This window comes from Ursus arctos, unplaced genomic scaffold (genome assembly GCF_023065955.2).
Source record: "Ursus arctos isolate Adak ecotype North America unplaced genomic scaffold, UrsArc2.0 scaffold_15, whole genome shotgun sequence".
NCBI lineage: Eukaryota > Metazoa > Chordata > Mammalia > Carnivora > Ursidae > Ursus > Ursus arctos.
In genome coordinates, this window is record NW_026622819.1 from 31,611,226 (window position 1) to 31,635,449 (window position 24,224).

The following is a 24,224-nucleotide window of genomic DNA, read 5'->3' on the forward strand; positions in this document are numbered from 1 at the left end:
CTAATGTCATGAACCCACCAATGTGTGTAACAAGCAGAACTTTTGGGGGGACTTACGCCCAAGTTCAGCCCCCAAAATAATCTTGGACCACATGTTTTTTGTGTGTTTGTTTTGTTTTGTTTACTGGACTGTCTTTAAATTACTATCACAATGTTTACATTTTGTTTGAAGGCTGATTTAACCCCAGGACATAGGGTTTATTTGGTGAAATACAAAGGCCATTTCCTTTTTGAAATAGTGTTTCATGCATTGAGCATAGCGAAGGTTCAGCAAAAGTAGATTTCCTTCACCCTAAGCTTTTAACCTCAAAAATGGCATTTTATAAAAATAATACTGAATTAATGTAATATTGCTATATTAATATTGGTCTTCTGTGTGGTAATATCAGAAGCTAAGAGCATCAGACTCTGGAGATACCTAACTTTGATGTAATGGAAGTACTCATGGCATTGCCTTATTGGTGAAGAATATATCCTTTCACAGAGGAAATCCTTATATGATGATTCATATTTAAAAAAAATAATTATATTTGCTCGTGCTCTGAGTCATGTTCTATTTAAGAGATTTACTTTTGGACTTATAATGAAGCACTGATAAATACGAAATAAAAAAATGAAGATAACTGGTACCAGGACTTTATTAGGCATTTCACTGGATACAAAGAAAGTTATTTTTTACATTAAGAACAACAATCTTATCCAAAAAATTCACATTTGCTAAACAGAATAGTGGTAGGCATGTATTTTCTTTACACCACATTTATTAAAGTATCAATGACCAGATCCTAAAAAGAGAAGGCACAGATCTGTCTCCCTCTGGTGCATTTCTGGTGTCTGATGAAGGAAATGTCACCAGCTCTGCAAACTCCCATCCTTTAGAAATGAAGCAAATCAATACAAACGTGTGCAAGCAGGGACCATGAGATGGAAACGTTATATTAAGGAATCTGGATTTTCTTGTCACTTACAGGAATTTCAAAAGAGGCGGTAGGTACCAAAAATATTCCAAAACTCCATCCACATTCAGGCCATGTCAAGGATTCACTGTTGGATAAAATGGTCTTTGAAAACTCTATTTTAGGAATTCCAACATAATTCTATTCTCTGCAAACTGTTCTAGAAAGTGGCCTTAGATCTCATTGTTCTTACCCTGGGGTGTCTTGAGTTTTCAATTCCTTCAAAAAAAAAAAAAAAAAAGGCTGGTTGTTATAATTTGCTTTGGCAAATCTCCCTGGCAGGTACCGGTTCATTGTCAGGGTCCATATTCTATCCCCTGCCCAACTCCAACCCAGTCTCCTGAGGTGGCTCTGACAAGGCTGTATCTATATCCCGGACTCTTTTTTTCTCTTTTTTCAGCAATCAAGAGAGTTTTTTTTTTCTATGTCCAATTTCTATGTCCAATAATTCCATAGATGATCAGTTCTAAACTGATAAAAGTAATTTGTGGTGGGGAGTTAAATGAGGGGATTAACGGATTAGTTTGTTACCTCTCCGAATGAAGAGGAAATTGACTTTTAAAAGAGGTGCTGGCATTGAGTTGGAAGGTGCTACCACTTCCCAGGGACATTTTTAACGTGTAGTGTGTTTTTGGGTGTCCCAGTTACTGGGGAATGTTACTTAAGGGGCTAGTGGGGGAGACTCTGGATCTTGCAACGGGATGGTAAAGGGAAATTTTGAATGTGGAGGCATTAATCATACAGAGGCACTTGCTTGATTGATTATGCCATCTTTATTTGAGTTGGTCCTTTGTAAAGCATCCGTGGAACTCGGTATGGACCAACATTTTCCTTCACGAAGGGTATTGGGACTATAGATTTCCATGAGATATATTAATATAAGGGTTTAGAAGGAGGTAGGATCTCACCCTTTATAGGTAGCCCAACTGAAAAAGAGAGAGTCAAGATGGATAGGATTGCCAGAGGAAAAAATACAGGACACAGCCAGTTAAATTTGAACTTCAGATAAACAATGAATCAGTTTTTAGTATGTCTCATGAAATGTTTTGGAAATTCTTATGCTAAAAAATACTGTTTATCTGAAATTTGAATTTCACTGGGTGTCCTGTGTTTTATCTGGCAAGCCTAAATATGGAAAAGAAATAACTGACGATAGAGAAAGAAGAGGAAATAAGAAGATTGATTAATATTCCACACCCAGATCCCAGGCTCAAGGAAGATTACAACGTTTTTGCTTTGAGCATGACAACTCATGCAGATCCTTGAATTAGTCATGCATTTTCTATTGCTAGACTACACGTAGGCAGATAGCAAAGGTGTAAAAGGATATTGTATGCCTGTGTGTATGCCACCTAATGTTGATGGGTCTTCAGCGACTCTCACAGAGCCTAGGCAGTTCATCTTAACTGAGAAGATCCAATTTTTAAGAAGCAATGGTTTGAAAAAACACTTTTTCCTGGAAAATTTATCCTCACAAACAGAATGGTTCCGTGTTTGGAAGAAGTGCACTGGTTCTGTTGCTGATGGAAACAAACATGAATCTAACTTTTTTGCATGATAATGAAGTTAATAAATGATTGACACTGGAAACTTTCCAGAAGCTTCAGGTGCTCTTCAAGCTTAAGTATTTGCTTGGGGGAACTCAGATAATTTCTAAAGCACATTCCTCATATGATTTTTTTTAAAAGGCTATTTTAACAAAAACGTAATTTCTCTTTAAATTTTGATCCCAAATTACGACAACAAAAAATGGCAATGAATTAAGGCTGGTCATAATGTGCCCTTTTTCTTTAGGATAAGTTTGATTTTTGATAAGATACAATATATTAACACACCAACCACATACAAGCACATACTTTTGACTCATACAAATATACATTTAGAACTAATATCTACGAAATAGTATCACAAATGAAATCAAAACTGCACAGTTTTCAACAGACTCAATCAATACATTTTACAAATTCTACAGAATATTTTATTGGTGTTGTTGGGAAAACAAACCATTTAGAGCATTATTTAAAACTGTATGTAACACAGGAGCCACCAAGAAGTTATGGCAAATTAGCATTTACACCATCGTGTCACTGAAATCTAGTTGAAGAGACTAGAGTGCTGTAAAATAAAATACTTTTAAAAACCTTGCTTGGCATATCCTGAGGGACACTGTGCATTATTTTCTGTTAGCAATTCAAAACTCAAGCACTCAGCCTATGGCGCTCTCACTCGGATGAGTAACCAAAGTTTAGGAGACTGTGTCATTGGATCTGTGAAACTCTAGAACTGGAAACTCATGAGCACACGCCTTTCCTGAGACGTCCAACTTCCCAGGCTGGACTGCTAACAGGGGAGAAACTGAACAGGCAACCCTGGCTAAAACATGCCCGGACCTCAAAGAACTTAAAACAGCTTTAAGATGAGTGTTTGTTTGTAATTTATATTCAAGTCCATTTTCACTTCTCCAGGTTGAAGTGTAATTGACGTATTTAGACTATTATACTAGGCATTTCTTATTTATGATGGTCTCATTTTTCACTGGTTTTCAGTGATTTCTTTCTCCTCTTTAATATTTAAATATCTGAATTTATGTTTATGCCTATGAATGTAGGAAATATTGGTTTTAAGAGTTAAAATGGCATAGAATCAAGTTGAGTGATTAGAGAGTGCAGTTTTAACTTGAATAATGTGTGTGTGAGATGTGCATCCCGTGTGTGTGTGCGTGTGTGTGTTTGCATGTGTGTACACATACAGGTGCATATATGCCAAACACTTCATGCTCTAGTACATTCCCTGTTAGGTGGCGCTCCCTGTAAAGTGAGTTTTCCCAGTATGGCTGAAAGTGAATATTGAGGTCATCATATAGAATATCCTAAGGCTTTGAAAAGATGCCTCCTCATTCTCTGCACTCATATGATCGTGTAGTAATAAGGGAGACATAGATGATAATGGCAGGAGTGTTCACCATTTTGGTCCTTCAAAATTACAGACGGGAAAGCAAACCAAAAAATGATATTCTTTGCATACTTTCCCTCATCCTACCCACTCCTTTGATTTCCTGCTGCAGATTGGGTAAAAGTTGGATTTTGTTTCTGTTTTTTGCCTTGCAGGACTTGTGATATAGTCTCAAGAAAAAGCAAAAAGCAAAAGAAAAAAGAAAGCAAAAAAAAAAGTGCACCAAGATGTATCGTCTACTATCTTGGGGCCTATTTGTAGCCCTTGTGCTCCTAGCTCTCGGGAAAGACAATGCCCCCCTAAGACAAAGGAGCAGAGGCTGAGGGTAAGCTCTGATTGCATAATACTAGTCCTCACCCGCACTTTTTATTGAAGGCCCACAGCCTGCTCCCTAAATGTGCTCCAGGGCAGGGTCAATGGACAGAAGACAGCCAAAGTCGCCTTCTCTCCATTCTCTTTTCCAAGGACTCCATCCTGGTGACTCTCCCTCTAGCTGGAGGACCCATAGTTCACTTCTACCTGTTCCCTCCTTTAGAAATTAAGGCAAGTCCATTTACTCTCGGTGCCTGCTACAGAGGGACTGTATGTCCACATGGAAACCATAGCATTGACTTGAAAGTACTTTTTGTCAAACAAGGTTTCTGTGTGCATATCATTAATAGCAATAACAAGCTTTCTCCAGTTAAAAAACTGCACAATTAGTCTAAAGCTTCAGCATGTTTGTTTTTTCCAGCACCCAAATGACAAATATGACAAAGCTAATTCTAAGCAAACATTATAAGAAAGCATCTAAGGTCAGGAAAATACAACATAGTTACCTCTATATTTTATTCATTCTTCATTAATATGTTGAAAGATTTGTTTTCTGTCCTATTTATAAGTTAAATCCTTGTGTCATTGCAAGTGTGCTTGGCTGAAGATCCTCCCTAGGGATGAATCGTGAATCATCAGAGAGAAAATCTGCTCACAAAGCAAATTTACAGGACGAAGATTTCAATAATCCAGAGTCCTTTAAAAATGATTCATATTCAATTGCACATTAAGAGCAGATGAAAGAGCTAAAAAGACAAACTGCAAGGGGAGGGAAGGTGGAAAGAAAACTATATTTATAAATAATTAAGTCCCCAGCTAGAATATTTTTACAAAAATATCTGAATATGGTCAGCCACTCTACTTTCTAAGGTCTTATCACTGTTTTCATACCTTGTTAAGGGTTTCAGTCCCAAAATTAAATTATTTCATATCATCAATGTTTTTGCTTGAAAATAACTGTGGCTGTGTCTGCCCATGTCTGTGTGTCTGTGCGCATTTGTATCTGTCCACTAGCAGGAGTGGGTGGACGTTGGCATACTGTGTGCAGCGAGACATAGACACACAACTGGACTGTGGAACTGTTGCGTGTATATGCATCTTACCGGGTCTACTGAGCAGACCTACACACTCTGCATAAACATTCTCTTCAGTATAAACAATTTCTCTTGCTTCCCTGCAGCTGCTAATAAGTACTATTTTTTGACAATGAGTATTTATAATCTTGTAACCAGCTCTTGATTATTCATAATCTTGACATAATCAACCCCCTTGCCTAGGTCTAAGAGATTAAACCACGTGTCCTATGTTTAAATTAATTAAAAACTGAGGGCCTGCTTTTATTTTTCTATGGCCCTACTTTGCAGGGACTGCATTTTCCCAGGGAACTACTGAGGAGCAATTATTTCTAAACATGAAGATAAAATAATTCATAATTATAAGAATGTCAGCAATTTGTAGATTTTTAGAAGTGCCTCACAATATTCCTGTGAGGCACATGGTTGAGGGTTATCGTGCTCTCTTAAAATTATCTTAGAGTTGTCAAATATCACAAAGACATCACGGAGGAAGCGAGACTCAAAGTCCTGTTACCATTTTTCTTCACCATAGACCCGGACTATCAAATCTTGGGACACTGAAAGGTTCTGTGAAACTTTTGCTTCTGCCCCGTCTCGATCCTGGGGTAGGACAGAATCCAGAAATGATGGGTCAGTGTTAATCTTCAGTGCGTCTGCCCAGATCACGTGTACTTAAGAATCCCCTAAAGACATTTCATGGATCTTTGAGATTTTATGGACATTGTTTCAAAAACTCGAATTCTTTCTGCCATCTTTCCTCTTTCCTCAACTTCAGGTAAAAATCTGAATTGAAGCTTCTCAAAATATGTTCCTCAAAATCTGGGATTTAGAATTACATATTTGGAGATCCCAATCTTGTAGGAAAGCTTGCACAATCTTTTATTTATTTCTTCTTCCTTTTCTATCTTTCTTTTTTAAATCAAGAGAATTGTTAGGGGAGATTTTTGTAAGAGTTCTTTTCAGAGTTTCCCGATTTTAACACATTTGTCATTATTTTTCATTTACTGAGCATTTGCAGGGCGATATTGTTTAAGAGATTCCTGAATTAAAATGGCATCTATCTCTTCCCCCTCCGCCACCTTTCACTACAGAGTTGGCACTAATTGTTCTTCCAAAAAAGTTTTTACACTATATTTATAGCTGCCTTAAATAGAAATACTGTGAAACACTGTTATTTTCATATAACACAAAGATCACTGATTACGTCCTCCAATATTACTGATGCAGGGAAACTGACTTGATGCATATTTTCTACGACCAAAAGTTAGCAATGATCCATCAATTGCAGATGACTACAGAATATTATATTATACCAAGTCTCACAAAAACAAATTTCAGTACGACAGTGTAATACACATTATGTTGGGCATTCAATTATTTTGAGTCCCATACGGCATCTGATTAAAAAGAGCGAGCGAGAGAGGGAGTGGAAAGGTTCAGTTAGAGCAATCAGTGTAGGAGCCCTAGGCTGAAATCAGAAACGCAGTCAAGTAAACACTCATGAGTTACACATTGCAAAGACTAAATCTGAAAAACAAAATTCACTGGTCTTTTTTTATCCTTAACACTAGAAGCAGATTTTGCTCATCAAATGGGAATGAAATATTTATAGTAATGCAGTACGATAATAATCACTGAAGAAATGGTTTCCCCGTTTCCCACCCACTACCAGCCTAACCCCCTCAGAGACCAGTGGAATAGGAAGATCGGAGTGTTTAGAGATAATATGCCTAATACAATGAGTCTTCTCTATCTTACTCGCGGCTGCTCCAAATGGTCCTATCAAGTGTTGGCTTCTCCCTCCTCAAAGACATAGTTGAGCTTTACGACAGTGCTGATGAAATCACCCAGTTCTACAAAATCAGCAGTGACAATATTGATGCCACTCTCTCCTGGCTTCTGAGTGCGGACCCACTGCATCATGGCAGGAAGAGCTCTGAGAAAGGAAGGAAAAAGAGAAGTCACAGAAGGCAAGATACTGTTTTTCAAGCTTAGGATACCCAGGCTTTCCTTTAGTTTTCTAACATATCGAAATAAATCCCCCAATTAGAGACACAGGATAGAGAAAAAAGCCAAATGGACAATGGTAAATTTTTAACCTCTGAAGGGACTCTGCCGGAGAAGCATTCACCATAGCGGTCCGTAGTGGAATTTTCGTCTTTGGAGCTCTCAGATGTGTGAGAGTTTACAGTGCAGCTTTTTCACTAAGAAAACGACACTCTTGCACTCACATTCTAGTTTGGCATGGTGTGACTGCAAACCCTGCAAAGCTATGGGGTGGTGAGGTCAGAGATGAATACATGCACTTAACAAACATTTATTACGAGCCGGCTATTTTCAGGAAATGTGCTGGATGCTGTAAACAGATGCAACGACAAAACCCCTGCAGCCGAAGAGGAGGTGATTTGGTGGCAGGCAAGTGGATAAAGAAAAAATTTTAACATAATACAATCAGGACAAAGAGGGACAAATACTAAATAATAATCACAAATAAATGATATCATTTGATAGGAGGGAGTAAGTGCTATAAAATGGGGACAGAAAAGGGTTAGGAGTGTGCAGGTAGAGCGGGGTGGTGTAGATTACAACTTAAAATACGGTGGGTTAGTAGGCCTCATCGATAAGGCGACATCTGTGCAAAAGTGAAAAGGGACAAGGGTGCGAGTCATGTGAATATCCAGGGAAAGCTTTTCAGTTACACCACGGCTCTAAACAGGTAGCGTGCCTGCTTGGAAAAAAGAAGGGGAGAGTAGTAAAAGATGAAGCAAGAGGACAGATCCTGCAGGGCCCCGTTTTAAGGGCTTTTGAGGGCTACTTTGAGTGAAACAGGGAGGCTTTGGAACTTCCTGCAGGGAAGAGTAGTACAAGCTGAGTTTCATCATAAAAGATGACTCATTACAGGGGTGCCTGCGTGGCTCAGTCGGTTAAGCTTCCGACTCTTGGTTCCTGCTCAGGTCATGAACTCGGGGCCGTGCGATCGAGCTCCGCACTGGGCTCTGCACTGAGCATGGAGCCTGCTTGAGATTCTCTGTCTCCCTCTCCCTCTGCTCCTTCTGCTTGAGCTCACTCTCTCTCTCTAACATAAATAAATAAATCTTAAAAAAAAAAAAAAAAGATGACTCATTACCATGAAAGCATACAGGACAGTCACTGAGTTTGGCCTGAGAAGTCAGGGAAAACTTTCCAGAAGCCTGCTCCCTGAATGTTGAGGATCAGGAAGATAAGCCAGGTCAAGGCGTGAACAGGTGATGGAGGATGACGCAGTGCATGTCACGTGTAGGAAATGCCGTGTCCTCGCTTTCTGACAGTATGGTGTGTGCCTAGTAGCAGGGCATGTGGGCAGGGAGACACAGGTGATGCTAGTGACGCTGTGCAGTGTCCTCTGAAGCACATGAAGTGACACCGACTCTGACTCCCAGGGTCAGGAAGGGAGGTTTACATGGGAAATGGATACACAAGCAGCCCTGAGAGCTGACGGAGCCACAACAAAGGAAGTGTGAGGAAATCGATGCAGACTTTGAATGCCTGGGTAAGATGGAGAGGGAAGGAGAGAGGAGGGGTTGGGGAGAGAGAACGAGGCGGTGGGTAGGAATCTCAGAGCAGTTACATCATTAAATTTAAGGAAGTCTTATGTTGGAGAGAGAAGAGATAAGAACCAGATGAAAGAGGGCTTTCAGAATGTAGAACTGTCAGCTGTTAACTAGGGAAATCGTATGCTTAGATTTGTGATTTGGACAGAGTGGCTTGTCTGCAGTATGGGCCAGTAAATGGGACAGAACTGTCGTAGCGGCAGGAGCAACAATTAGAGGGCTGTCAAAGTCATCCTGACAGAGGCAGTGGTAGCTGGCGTTGCACCAGCAGCAATCGAGATCTTTGAAAGGGCTGAGGAGATAAAAATGATGTTTGGTTAGTGTGGGTGGGATGGAGAAGGAGAGGGGGGAAGAGGCCCTGGATGGATGCCTAGATTGCTAGCAGTATTCTGGCAGGTGGACATCACTCGCTAATCTTGGAAAGACAGGAGGGAAGGCTTTCCAGTGGATGTGCTAAGTTTGGTCTGAGACATTGACTTTGAGGTGGCTTTGGGACATATGAATTGAGATCTCAGTTGGTACGTAAGGGCAGATCTGATATTCAGGACACAGAGCTGTCAAGAGCCATCACATAGCATAGTTAGAGCTATGAGAGTGGATAAGATTATCTGATTTTATAGAAGGAGACGAGAAAATGTGAAATGTAAGGGTTGGGTGGAAAACTTGATTCAAGAAAAGAAAAAGAGAAGTAGGCATAGAAGTAAAAGGAAAACCAGGAGCATGTAATTATCATGAAAATCAGCACAAAAAGGAAGCCATGCCCCTTTTGGTTTGTGAAGCCAAAGTGTGGGTGCAGTACATGTGCATTTCTCCAGATGTCAGCAAGCAAATCTAGTCTTAACAAACCCGAGCCATCCGGGCGGAACTGGCTCTACTGCCTTGGACTACATCAACCTGGTGAAAATTCTGACCCACGTTTTTCAGCATGTACATTTTCCCGTTAGACACAGAGAGAGGAGCATCCAGTCGCTTCTAAAAGTCGCTTCTAAATGCATTCAGAGAATCGACTGGAAGGTGAAGAGACTTGGTCTTCACAGCAACAGTTTCCGAAGATAATTCTACCTTACAATGAAAAATCTGGATCCCTCAGCAAGTGTGTTCAAGGTCATTAGAAAGACAGACGCTGGGGCGACGTGTGTGTAGCCGCTCGGGTTTGAATTCCATTACTTTTCCTTCTGGCCTTGCTGCGGCAGATGATATCTCTGTGTTGTGAATGCAGTTATCACCTTGGCATTTTAGGAAAGGCAGACTCTCTGTGGACTAAGCATCAGAATTGGGCATTTCCTGGGAAGAAAGGGTGGGAGGTAGGACGTGGCATTGACTCTGCATTGACCTTAACTGGGTAGCTGGTTCATCAGATTCCTTGAGGTACTAGGTCACAGGAGGGTCCAGAGCAACCAGTTTCCATCTTAGAACAACGACCACCACAGAAACAGCTCCTCGGATGCCTTCTGCTACTCTAAGATTAAGATTCCTGGGCCTGAATTTAGAGCAACTAATTATCATCTCCATAGGGAGATGTTAGAACGTAAGAGTGCTCTGCTCTGTTTCCCTATAAAATAGATTGCTCTGAGGATCGATGAGACATCCTTTAGGAATAGCTTGCGGGCCTTAGATGAAAAATGAGTTTTACATTTAAAATGCCTTCTCTCTGAGTCGTGGGACTATTTCTATTTTTCTGTTCAGATATACTTTCCTAAAGTCAGTATGGTACCAAAGACAAAACAAGCAAAAATGCCAGGTTGAATCTCAAATACGCAGACGGTCTTAAGTAGAATTATGTGGAACAAGAAGAGTCAATATCCTGGATTTAAACTGGCTGATGCTACTGAAGTTATAATAATTTTTTAGAGGGCCATTTCTTAACCCATTTTCATTACTGCCCCCCTATGGAGCCTTAAAAAATTTTTTTTTCTGCTATCCCTCCTGGTCCATGATATACCACAGATAGTCTGTGTTTCTGCTGATATACTGTTTATATAGCTGTGTTTTATATACAAGAAGAGTAAATTTTTTATTTGCCCCCCTCAGAATGAAGTTTTGTCACTTTGGGTGCCATATCAATATTGACAATGCAACTTTATAGCTAATTGCCAAGTTTTGATGACATTTAGTTGAATAGAGTGAATTGAAAACCCTACTCTTGTGGTAATAAAGTATTGTTTTGATATAACAATTTCCGTGGTATAAGCTAGTTAAGTTAGCTTTTTAAATCATTCATTCATTCATTCATTCATTCATTCATTCAACAAAGGTATTGCACACCTATGGAGGATGGTATTGTACTTGCGGCTCCCTAGAGCCACCTCGGAGTTCAAACCGTCTTCTTCTCTCTTGGAGAAATGTTGCCATAGCCTTGCCCACACACTCCATTTTGTGCTTTTTCTACACTACAGTCAGGACAACCTTTTCCCCCTGAATGCTTTATTCCTCTACAAAAACAGTCATAAGGTCTTCTCTCTCCTACAAGATACACCTAGCTCTCAGCAGTGTAGACGACTCTGTCCCTATCTCCCTCACACCATCTACCACACAGATCCCTCTTTGGCCTCATTCGTTACTACTTCCTACGTGCTGATTTGTTCTCCAGGAATACTGAGAGGCTTGTACTTTCCCCTAACAACATGCTCAGTATTTTTTTCAGGCTTTCCTTTCTATGAAATACCATTCTTTCTTCAGTACCTTCCTTGGTCTAATTTCTACTTGCCCTCCAAGGTTTGGCTCAGATGTTATCTCGATTCCTCCCATCCAAGGCTGGGTGAAGAACCCTTTCTTTTCCTTACGCTTTACGCTCCTGAAGTACAGTTGCCTGACTGTGCATCGCACATGGCATTGACTCGATCCATTTCCATGCCTATTTCTGTCAGTGCACACTTTTCTAAGAACAAAAATCACATCATAGTCACCGATATATCCTCTGTACTTACCACAATCCCTGAAACCCAAAAAGAAAAACAACACATCTGTTGAATTTAAATGTTGAACTAGAAATCTTGGTCTCAGATGTCACAAAGTCTAACAAGCAGAATGGATGTGAACCAACTGTAACAATGCAATATGGTACAACGGTCATGGGCATAGGAATCTGTGGGAGCATGTGAGATGAAATAATTTATGTCTCTTAGCAGAAATTAAGGAGGAATTTAAGGAATACATCACGAAACAGGAGACATCTGAACTTGGTCATGACTCATTAGATAAAGAAGGAAGGCATTTCCAGAAAAGGGAACAGTACATGCAAAAGCATAGGGGCTGTCTGCTAGATCTCCAGAATTTACTTATCCTGCGAAACTGAAACTTTGTACCATTTAACCCTCACTTTTTCCATTCCTCCTCCCTCTCCCCAGCTCCTAGCAACTATTCTATCCTCTGCTTGTATGAGTTTGACTATTTGCATTTCCATACGTAAGTGAGACGATCCATTATTTGTCTTTCTCTGTCTGGCTTATTTGACTAAGCATAATGTCCTCCTCCCATACTGTATACTAAGATTTGCTGAGAGGGTAGGTCCTATGTTAAGTGTTCTTTACTACGCACACATACAAAAATAATAACAGTAATAAAGGGGGCAGAAGCAAACTTTGAGAGGTAATGGATATGTTTGTGGCCTTGATGGTGATGGTTTCATGGGTATGTACTTATCCCTAAACTCATCGACTTGTATACATTAATATGCACAGCTTTTTATATGTCAATCAGACCTAAACACAGTGATTTAGGAAGAAGCATATGGGCATGAAAGATGACGTGATTAGGAAAGACAAGGTGACCAGAGAGTAGGGGCCATGGAGGTGTGGGGACAGAAGGGGAACACCTGTATTACACACCTGCAAGGGAGGCACAGGAAGGCACAGGAAGGCACAGATAGTTAAGAGCCTCCTTTGACGGCCTGTGGAGTCTGAGCTTCACTCTGTGTGCACTCAAATGTTTGTCATTAATTTTGTCCAATTAAAGAAGGGTTCTTTGATTTTCCCATGTGAGGAAGAATCTATTAATTTCATACAAAGTCTGCCATCTAATCACACCGAAACTTGTATTTTTGTCACATATAAATAAAGAACACATTGTCTCCCTTTGAAAGTTCTCAGATTGTCCTCAGACTGTTATGAGATCCTAACATTCATTCATTCATTCATTCATTCATTCATTCATTCATATTATTTCCACCATGCAGCCAAAAAGTTGCTAGTGGAAATTTGAATAACATTCACTAGTATTATGAAGGAAAATATTTCATAGCAAAGTTATATATTCTGAAGAGAGTATTGAATTTCCTTTGAATCTGTGTATTAATATTTTACTATTTATTTATGGTAAAGAAAGATGTGACTATATAAACAGTGCAAGTTATCTTATAAATGCCACCTTTTTTCTTAATCTCTCTTTTTCATTAGATGCTGGGTTTATAGTGTAGATTTAGACTGTTTAGTCACAAGACCACCCTGATAACCAGGAGAATCACTTCAAGATAAATAAAAATTTAAATAAAATCATAGCACTAGAGTCAAATCTGGAGCCAAGCTGTTTCTACTCAAGTCTCAGCACCCGTATTTATTGTAAGCAAGTTAGTTAACACTCTAAGCCTCAGTTTCACCATCTAGAAAATGGACACAATAGCAAGGATTAAAGTAGCGTGTGTAAAGTGCTAAGATGAGTGCCCAGCTCTCTCTGAGTGGGACTGTATTGAGCATCCTCCCACCTCCAGACTCTCTAAGAAGGAAGGCCGCAGGAAATTCTGAGAGCAGCACCCAGCCGTAATAGAGTTGTGATGTAAAAATGAGCCTGTGGGATGTCTCTCCAAGTGGCACAAATCCAATCAAAGACAGAAAGAACGAGGGCAGGACTGGTGATGAGGCTCTTAGGGAAATGTTCTTGGAAGGGCTCTGTTTCCAGGAACACAGTTGGGGCAAACATCTAATCCGCCTCTCCCCTCAGAACTGCTAAATAAATGATGGTAGCGAAAGAGCAGGCAGGCTCACAACCCAAACCTGGTGTGCGAAGCCTCAAAGCCCTTCCCTGGGCCGTGGAACTCTCCTGGGCCTGAGGAAAGGCATCTTCAAACAGACTGCAGGCTTCCTAGGAGAGAAACAGGCACATCTGCAGGAATCAGAAACCCTCCCTCCAAGGAACAACGGGAGGGGAAAGAGAGGAGCCAGAGGTCTTCTGATGTGCTGGCTTTGAGAACTGGTTTTGAAAAGATTTAAAGGAAAAGACTCAGGAGTTTAAAGTGCTGAGTTAAGTAACTCTCAGTGTGCTGACCTTGACTTTCTAACTCATGTCTGACTCCTACTTAGGATGCTTCCATCACTTCCCTGTGCTCTTAGCACAAAGGTAAAAATCCTTCACTGGCCTTTGGGGTCTTGGACAATGGCCCCCCTGTGGCTTCTCCGTTCTGTCTCTGGTCATCCTTCCCCTCGATGAATTCTAGCCACATCCTCAAGCTTGCTAACTTCGACTGGCCTATTTGCTCAGGGAACTTTGTAAATGTTGTTTGCTTGTTTTTTAGCCAGAATGACTTATCTTTTATGCCCCTTCACTTGCCAACTCCCTCATCTTTCAGGTGATAGTTTAAACGTCACCGCTTCAAAACACTGGTGGGAATTGTCATTATATGTGATCAATATCTATCTGTCACCCCAGCTGGACGGCAGTCACTTTGAAGACAAGCTGTCTTGCTTTCCCACTATTGCATCCCCAGTGCTTGGTGCAGTGCCTGGCATAGACGGAGTATCCAATAAATATTTACTGAGTAAATAAACAGATTTTATCTAAAAATTTTTTTAAAAGATTTATTTATTTTAGAGAGAGCGAGAGAGAGAGAGTGTGTGTGGAGGGGCAGAAGGAGAGGGAGAAGAGAAGCGAGACTCCCCGAGGAGCGTGCAGCCTGCCTGGGGCTCCACCCACAACCCATGAGATCATGACCTGAGCCAAAATCAAGAGTCGGATCCTCAGTCTCAACCTACTGAGCCACCCAGGTGCCCCTACATCACTTTTCCAACAGAGATGTATGCAGGAACAGAATTCCGTAATTCGTGAAAAGACTGCCCCGTTTTTCTCACGGTGGCTACTGCCACAGATTTCGGTTTGTGAATTCACTGCTATTTTATTAAATGAAAGTGAGGTCTTTTTTTTTTTTTTAATTAGCTTGACCAGTCAATTTGCAAAATGACTTTCCCTGGGTTATACATAGGGAGTCAGGAGCGTCTGTGTCATAATGATAGTAGTGACCACTACCTTCAGAAGAATAAAGTTTATCAGAATTAAACTTAATCAGATTTCTTTATTTACTATCAATTTTGGATTCTTTTTCATTATTAATTATAATTATTTATCATTGAATTAGATTCAAATTTTTTGGGAATCCATGTCAAAGTCATATTCAAGTGTGTGTGTGTGTATACATAATACCTTGACCACAAATGCATTTTATATACGCTACTTCTCTAACCTCTCTGAACTGTGATTTTTTGCAGTTACGAATGAATGATAATAAAACATTTGCATCTTTCAGTGAATTTAATTGAACGTATTTCATTTAAACAATGACACATTTCTTTTACTGAATGAAATAGAATCTCCAAATTCAGTTCATTAATTTTTCCACAACTGCCTGATGCCCTTGGGGAGAAAGATTACAGATGAAAATGTCAGAGCCTTGTTACTGCCTGTCCCAGACCCAGTCGCTCCTGATTTTTTGTGGATCAGCAAAGTTTAAAATTATGATCATAGGTCTTTCTCTCCCTGAGCAACTGAGTCACCCAGACCAACTAACTAAAATCGAGTCTGACATATTTTAAAATGTGATTCCCAGTTAGTCTGGTCATTTCTGAAAGCTTAGAAATTGCACTTGAAAAATGTAAGGAAGAGAATGACAAAATACAAAGAGGCCCTTGCCAAAAACGTTGGCATTTTACTCACCAAAGGGCACAGTGATAAAAGGCAGGACCTTTCCATCTGTAGGTTTAAACCATGTAGGTTTAACCTCAGGCAGACAGATGGTTTATCTCATCAATCCTAACTTCCTAAAACACAAGGCTTATCTTTTTTTTTTTTTTTTTTTGCTAAACCTGTTTCTGTTCAGGAAGCAGCATATCTGATTTACGTCGGATGAAAATAGCTCATTTTTGAAAAAAATCTTTTTCCCCTAAAATTGAGCGCAGAGAAAGCATGAAGTCATATGAATTATCTGTGAAACGAATGCCCTCACAAGCACTCCAGAGGTTTTAGAGGACCTGAGCTCTCCTCCGTGGGAGACTGAAGCTTTTTCACGTCTTCCTGTAACCGGCACTATATACTTTCGGAATGAAATTCCTGCAACTATTACGTGTGAAACAGAAAGTAATTAAAGGCACAACCACACACATAGCGGTCTGCATTTTTCCCTCCGTGGCAGAGAAAGGAAGAAATCCCTCTCTCCTTGACTTTCCCGGATTCTCTGCTTAAGCTCCATTTGTAGCTTGATAACGACGTCTGTTCAACAGATATTTATAAAGCACCTCTCACGAGCTACGAACTGCTCTGTGTGCTGAGGACCCAGTGGGACTAGTGAACAGACGCAGCCCTTGCTCTCCTGGTCTATGCGGTCTAGTAGGGGAAAGGGATTTATTAAAAACAAACTAAGGAACAAACAAGTAACAAGAAAACAAACAAACTGGATTGGTGTTAAAAGAGAAATTTCAGCTCTGGTCCTGACTATAATAATGTGTTTTATTTATAATCTTGCACAAATTGTGCAAACCCTCTGCGTCCCCATTTTCCCTAATCATACAATCGGGGATAATAGCACTGGGAGGTAGACACACCCCCACGCGAAGTGATGGTATCTATGAGGGTACTCTTCCCATGTGAGGTCCAGGTTTGCTTCTACCGTGACGGCAGACACGTTCTGGGAGCCTCGGGAGGACACGAGAGCTGCTGTGTCACACCAGGCATATCGTGCAGGACACCGACCAACCTTCTTGTCACCCTCACAGTCCAAGTCCTCAGGAATACACGAAAGCTACTTCATCTCCTTCCTGTGCCGGGCAGGTTGTTTAGTTTATTTTTGTGTTTGTTTAGCAAAAAGCAATGCAGTCAAATCAAAGCAAAGGACGCCGTGCGTTTCCTTTGATGCTGGCAATGGGAGCCCTTTTTACTGTGGTGTGGAAGAAATCCGTTAAAAATCCATTTTCAATTAGAATAAGATCATAGCAACTACAAGAAGAATGGTGTTTAGAGTTCATAACCGTACCGCGTCTGCAGGCTCAGCATTTGCTCCCCGCCCGTGTTTCAGCCTAAGCCAGGAGCACTAAGGTGAGCGGGTCAGCTGCCGCGAGCAGGGACGCTCCGTCTGCAAATTTTCTAAGGGAGCAGGCAAGCAAGAAAGCACGGCAAATTCTAAACACAAAGACGTTCCGTACACGGAGGTTGAGATTGCCCGGAGGCACAGGGTGGGTTTTCTTTCGAGGGTGGGGCCTCAAGAGCATGAGTGCGTCTGCGCGTGGGGTCAAGTGTGCTCGCTTCGGTTTGTTTCTCCACACCAAACAGCCCCTCACTCACAGCCCCGTTCGGGGAGTGTGCTACCCCAAGTTCAGAAGCAATTTGCTTTATTCAATACAGTTTCTATCTGCGGGCATCTGCCCTGCCTTTCTGCTCTTTGGAAACATTTCCGTTTGCTAAGAGCCAGCTGTGGTTGAACTTGTGCTGAAAGTAAATTTGACATTTCTGCTTTTGCTTGGAACAAACAGCTCCAGGACTCTCCAGGTTGATCCCTTGCCTCTCAATGATTCCCAACTTGGGGGGTCCTGGACTAGGGATATTAGAGGTTGTAATGTAAGTCTGCGACAGAAATCAGTCACCCGTGAACTGTGGTGGCACAAGTGAACGGACATGCCACTTTTCCTGACTGCCAGGCAGGATCATTTTATCCATTCAGTTTTGGTACTGAGTACCTATTGTTTATTGGAAGTTCTAGTGGAATTCTGTATGCACTTAATTTCAACAACGGGGAGATAAGTTATTACTTATCAAATATACGTTAAGAGGAGACAGGCTCTGTGAGGGCAAAATGTGGTAAAAAAAAGTCCTTCAAGGCGAAATCCCGGGAACCACAGGTGTCCATCACCTTTACAGTTTCCCTCCTACCGTCAATAAATGCTTATTGAGTACTTATCATGTGACAGTTGTTGGGACAGCTACAGGGATGGGTGGAACATGGTCTTTGCCTTAATGATGGAACTCATTCTGAAATTACCTGAACTGCTACAAATAGAAATTGCATAATTGCCTTGAATAGCCTTGAATGCATGGAAACAAATGGAGATGTCCATGAAGCTTCTTTTGGCCTCAAGAAGTAGCTGCTGGCCTCTTTCTTGACATTCACGCTAATTCCAATGGAAACATTCCATAGACTCTTATAAATTCATGAGGCTAAATAAAAACTACTCTCTAAGGACTCATAAGTTAAGTGAGTATTTATCGAGTTTTAATGGACTGCCTACAATCGATACAGGGGCAGTAGAAAGAGCAGAAGCTTTAGAATCAGGCAGAGCCGTAGTAGACTTATTAATGAAGTGTGACCTCAAGAAAGGTTATGTTACCTCCCCAATGTGAAGTTTCTTCGTTGTCAGCCAGGGATAATAATGGTACATGCCTCATAGCGTTTTTGCAAGAGTAAGATAAAACGACACGATATGGACAGGTGCTAGAGCACAGAGGTGAAGAGTGAAGATTTCGGAGCTGACTCTGAATTCACATCCTGCACTCTCACTTATGCTTGTGTTACTTTAGGCAAGTCACTAAAACTTTTCTAGCTTTAGATTCCTTGCTCATAAAACAAAATATGAAGAGGAAACTAATGTGAAGATTGAATGGAATAACATGCATATAAAATTTAACATAATACATGAGAGATAAGAACTCCGTATATGTTAGCTATTACTCCATTTTTAGTGTTAATGCTTAAAGTGCCCAATACATAGTAGACAATAAATAAATGTTAGTTACCTTAATTTTTTTTCATTTTTCCTAGTTTTAGGTTACTTTAAGGCAAGTGACTGAAAAAGTTTCTCTATGCATGAATGTAGGGTGACTGCTGTGAAGAGTGCCCACACCCCCCCCTTCCAGACTGAGGGCAGTCCTTCTCCCAGCTGCTCTCAGCTGAGTTTCTGTCCAAGAACTGCCCCCAAGCAAAGAAAGCCACCTCACTCAAGGTGATACATCCTCTCTGGGGACAACTTGAATCCAGTGACTGGTCTTTGAGGAGGAGTATACAGAGGTACTTGCCTCAAAGTGGGACAATTCTGAAAGTTCATTCCAGCTCCAGAGCTTCTGTGGGTTTGGCTGAGGCCTTTATTGAGAATAGCTTAGCTTCTCCCTTTGCCTAATCCTGTTTCCTTCACTCTCTCATAGGCATGGACCCCAAGGGAGCTCCAGAACAAAATTTCTGCATACAAATCTCAGCACCTCAGAGTGTATTTCTTGGGAAACCCAACCTACAAGTTCCCAGTTTAGATGGCAGAAATTCTGTGATCAGTAGGCTTTCTCTTTCAACCCAAGTAGAAATCAAGAGTGGTTTCTGGGAACCTTAATGAGACAGAGAAATTAAAACTACATTTCCTTTTCCAAAATACAAAGAGGGTGGGTCTTAGGCTGGTTTGAGGGGAGTTTTTTGGTGGAGGGGTGGGAGGGGATCACCTGAGGAAAACTCCATTTATGCTTAGGGCCATGCAAGTGCAGAGTCACATAGGGACCTCTACTTCTTCTGGTAAAGCAGAAAAGCCACAAAAATCAGACTACTTAGAAACAGTTACCACATAGTCTTATTTTAATTATCTGTTAGAATTTTCCTCTGGATGCCATTATGCTATGAATAATATATCAGGCTCAGAAAATCTAAACCTGCTTCTAAAGAAAACGTTTGTCATGGTCCCTCTAATGGAAGACTTTTCCAATCCAAATTGCTCAGCAGAAGCTGGGTGGGGGCATTTATTACATCATCACAGCCTTTTGTGAAGAGTACTTCCCTGACACATTCTTTCAAAGACGAATGTGGTTAGAGCATCCAAATCAAATGCTCAATTAAAAAAAAAAAAAAGGCCAAATTCAGAAATCTCACTTTCCTTAGAGAAAATGCTAACAGGTAGAATGAACACACACAGAATTTAATTTGATCATAATATCCCAGGTGCTAATGTGTTCATGTGTCTGTAGGTCCATGTAATCATGCATAATTATCAGGGGTGATTTCTTTGGCCTTTTCTCCTTAATCAGTGACAACTGTAGGTCCAAGGGGGAGAGGAATATGTCATCTGTTCTGCAAGGGAATAATATCCATTATGCTATTAATTCTGTAATTTCCTCCTGACAGTGGTCTTACTAAGTCAGAGTCTTTTTTTATTTTATTTTATTTTTAAAGATTTTATTTATTTATTCGACAGAGGTAGAGACAGCCAGAGAGAGAGGGAACACAAGCAGGGGGAGTGGGAGAGGAAGAAGCAGGCTCATAGCAGAGGAGCCTGATGTGGGGCTCGATCCCATAACGCTGGGATCACGCCCTGAGCCGAAGGCAGACGCTTAACCGCTGTGCCACCCAGGCACCCCCAGAGTCTTTTTTAAAAAAAGATTTATTTATTTATTTGAGAAAGAGAGAACGCGCCTGAGTGGGCAAGAATGGAGTGGGGAGGAGGGTTGGGTGGTAGGAACAGAGGGAGAGGGAGGGAGAGAATCTTCAGATTCCCTGCTGAGCAGGGAGCCCTCGGAGGGGCTTGATCTCAGGACCCTCAGGTCATGACTTGAGACAAAATCAAGAGTCAGAGGCTTAACCAGTTGAGGCACCCAGGCACCCCTCAGAGTCTTAATAGCACCAAAAGAGTGAAAATTTTAGGTCAATTAGCCTGAGAAGAGTTTTTTCCGTTGTGTTACCTGTTCATTATATCTTTGGGCAATCATGTTACCTGACACTTTTTAAATTATCCACTTTAGCATTCTTTGACAACATGGAAAATTCCTAGAAACTTAATAATATACAACAAATATTGCTGAGCCATATAGGGTATCATATATGTATATCATTTGTTAATACATTTTCCCTCTTCCTTGCCTATTTTCTCCTTGCCACATTTAGAAAAGTGACAGAGGGTATCAGGTTTGAAAATGTCCTTAAGACATTTATAAACAGTGGCCACATTCTCTATAAAATGTTTTTTTAAACTGAGTTCCATGGGATAAGACTTCATGAGGTATTGAATGATATTCCTGAGACAAACAAATATTCCTTTGGTCAAATATATTTAGGTAATGTTGAAGCCTCTTTGATGTTCACAATACACATAGTAACATATTGGGCATATTATCATATTAAAAACACTGAGATATTATTGAAATAAGTTAAAAATATTTTCCCCCTGTTTTCAAACTTATTTGACCCAAGGACGGTCCCACAACTGCCAACCCGCACACGTATACACATACACACACCCTTTTTATTTCTTCCCATAAGCTGCCAATGGACATCTGGTGGATCTAATGTTCTATAGAACACTGTTTTCGAATTATTGCACTACAGCCTCACTTTCAAGGGCTCAACTCTGCCATATGTTTCAGGGACTTGAAATTCTCACAGCCTCCTGAGGCAGACATCTTTGGACTACTCCCACTATTAGAAGGTTCTTTCTGACCACCCACTAGTCTTTCTTAGGTTCATCCAGAACAAGTCTATTCCTCTTCCACGTGACATTCATTTAAATATTTGGAAATAACTAGGACTCTCCTGCCCCTCCATCTGGATCTCCCTTTCTCCATCTGAAACATCCCATTTACTTCCCTTATATAATTCAGTTTGGAACATTCTTATTTTATTTGTCAATCTCTTCTGAACACTGCATTTGTCTATACTTCATCCAAAAGAGAAATAATGTAATTTTCTAACTTGGGTGTAGAGTATAACGGGGTATTCCCACCCTCATTCTGAATACTATTGTTCTCTTATCATGGTCAAAGATTATTTTGACTATTTCTCATTAAATACTTCTAAGATCTTTGCATCATCACCTTCTTCCTGGAATTAGTAGCTTCTTCTGAAGGAAGCAGGAAGATATTAGGCAGTGCTAGTGGAGGGGAAGGAACTCTGCTTCTAGAAGAGTCAACACAAGCTTGCTACCTTACACATTCTTCTCCTGGTTTGACTCAGGGAATCTCTTCTCTGTTGCCAAGGAAGATATAAAGGATGCAGGAGCTGAGCTCCCACCAGAACTGTAGGAAAGCCCTTGAGAATGGTGTGAGGCTAGAATAGTGGCTGGAGGCTAAGGTGTCAGATGAGAAATGGAAGTTTCGATCCTCGCAGAGATAGCTCCAGCGGGCAGTAGCAATGGAATTAGTCAGGGAATGTTAGCCATCCAGGTAAGTCTCCTCTGGGTTGTTTTAGAATTCAGATAGCAACATCAGAAGAACTTGTACAGATACAGAGAAATTTGAAATAATATATTTTTTTCAAAAATTTCAATCACATATGCACGTGACTATGTGGCCATGTAAATGCTCTGAGCCTGCCTGCCTGAGTCTGCGCTTAGCACGTACAGAGGTGAGGTATGGCAAGGTGACTAGTGATAGTAATGCTGCCCTTCCTTAGGGCTGGTGCTCACTCTAGCCTTAATTAAGTCATTAATTCACTAGCTAGTGATTCTAAGAGTCAATGAACACAGAATGTGCTGTATGAAAGATGAGCGTTAGCAACAGGGTCTGGTTGAATTTTAGGGAAGGGTTTGAAAATGTGGTCCTAAAAGAACAATTGCTACACTTTTTCCTTAATTAGAATCTTTTAATGTATAAATGTATCGGGGGCGTGCTAGAAAAATGCCCCCCCAATAAGGTGAAATAAAATGCTCCCTCATGACAGACCAGTCCTGGGGTATCTGAGAGGAGGTCTTCAGGAATAAGACTTTGAACATTGTTATAAGATTGATTCAGGCTGGAATAGAAGGAAAGACACTGGCCAGAGAGGTGGGGAGAGACTTCTGCTAGGGATGTGGAGTTGTTGAAAATTCAGAAAAGAGGGTCTGATGTGTGTGTGTGTTTCTGGAATATCAATTAACTTCCAAAATTTTATAGTCACTCCTACAACTGCATTAACTGCATGTTTTTATACAGGTGCTGCTCTCCTGGGTCCTTCCATCAGTGGTACTTCTGTGAAATAATGAAGAAGCGGTGTCATTTAGGGAGTGAAGTGACCAGCATGCACTGCAACCTGCCTTCTATCAGTGTATTTGCTTACAGCTGAAGTTTGAACTTGACTGCACACAGTGTCTTTGAAAACAGATAACATGATACTCCGAAATTAAATAACTACTATATTAAAATATCAAAACTGCCCTAGAGACAACAAAATATATTTTATATATAACTGACACGTCAATTAACTGATCCATCGATTAACCAAAAGTTGTCAAATAACGTGAATGCTAGGTGTCTCAGTTTCTCTGCTCCAGGCAAGAAGGATAGTTCTAAAAATCCCATACATCCTCACCACTGTAGAATGGAAACTTTTCTTTCAAACAACCCACGTTCAACTTTGAAAAGGAACTTACAAGGGGCAGTTGGTGCTGAATGAGACTGCTGTGCTAGTGATGGGCATTGTCTGTGATGACTTGAGGGCCCGCTGTTCATCAGTTTCACCAGCCCTGCCCCCCGGAAAGATACAAGGCCAGGGAAGAACCTTCTTCTTCAAGGTGGAATAGTCTGACAGGGAAGTTCACAGGGACAGCGCTAGTTTCAAGTGAAAGAATTAATGAATACTTTTCAACTAAAAGCTCAAATCAGCAAGAAAGAACCTAAAGAATAATGCTGCTAATTTTATTAAGAACTCATGTCCCACTGGAAGTCATTAAGTGGAAATCATTTGAAAATATCTTCAAATGTGTCTTTCTTAGCTACTAATAATAAGATGTATTTTATAACAGGTCTTATTCCTGGTATTCCATTCCATTTTAGGGTTGATATTTAAAAAACAAACAGAAACCTTTCTTCATATCCTACTGAAGTAAGCTGTTTAACATAAATATAAAATCATTGCTCATAAAATACTTGCTATTTTTAAACGCTCTACATTACTATTTTCTGATAACAAATAAAGAAGTCCCATAATGCTCATTTATTTTTCTTAGCTATATCGTACTATCATATCTAGCGTAAGTGCGTGGCAAAAAAACAAAATCAGTAAGATTGACTTGAGAATTATGAATCCTTGATTCTGAACCTGGCTCTAGCACTAACAGGCAGCCTAAAGAAGACAACACCATCAGTGTCATGTTTCTACACTGCTACATTATGTCCAGAATGAAGCTTCCCCCCGACTTTGAAAAAGTA

The 24,224-nt window shown here is 40.6% G+C and overlaps 1 protein-coding gene across 1 annotated transcript in view; it reads right to left on the bottom strand.

Moving 5' to 3' along the window:
• Positions 1-623: 623 nt before the first annotated feature.
• The window catches only part of PLCXD3 (phosphatidylinositol specific phospholipase C X domain containing 3), a 168,724-nt gene continuing 145,123 nt past the window's right edge, over positions 624-24,224 (bottom strand). The window contains exon 3 of the mRNA XM_026506887.4: positions 624-7,231. Coding sequence (XP_026362672.1) covers positions 7,078-7,231 — 154 coding nt within the window. The 3' untranslated portion in view covers positions 624-7,077. The remainder of the gene's footprint in view (positions 7,232-24,224) is intronic.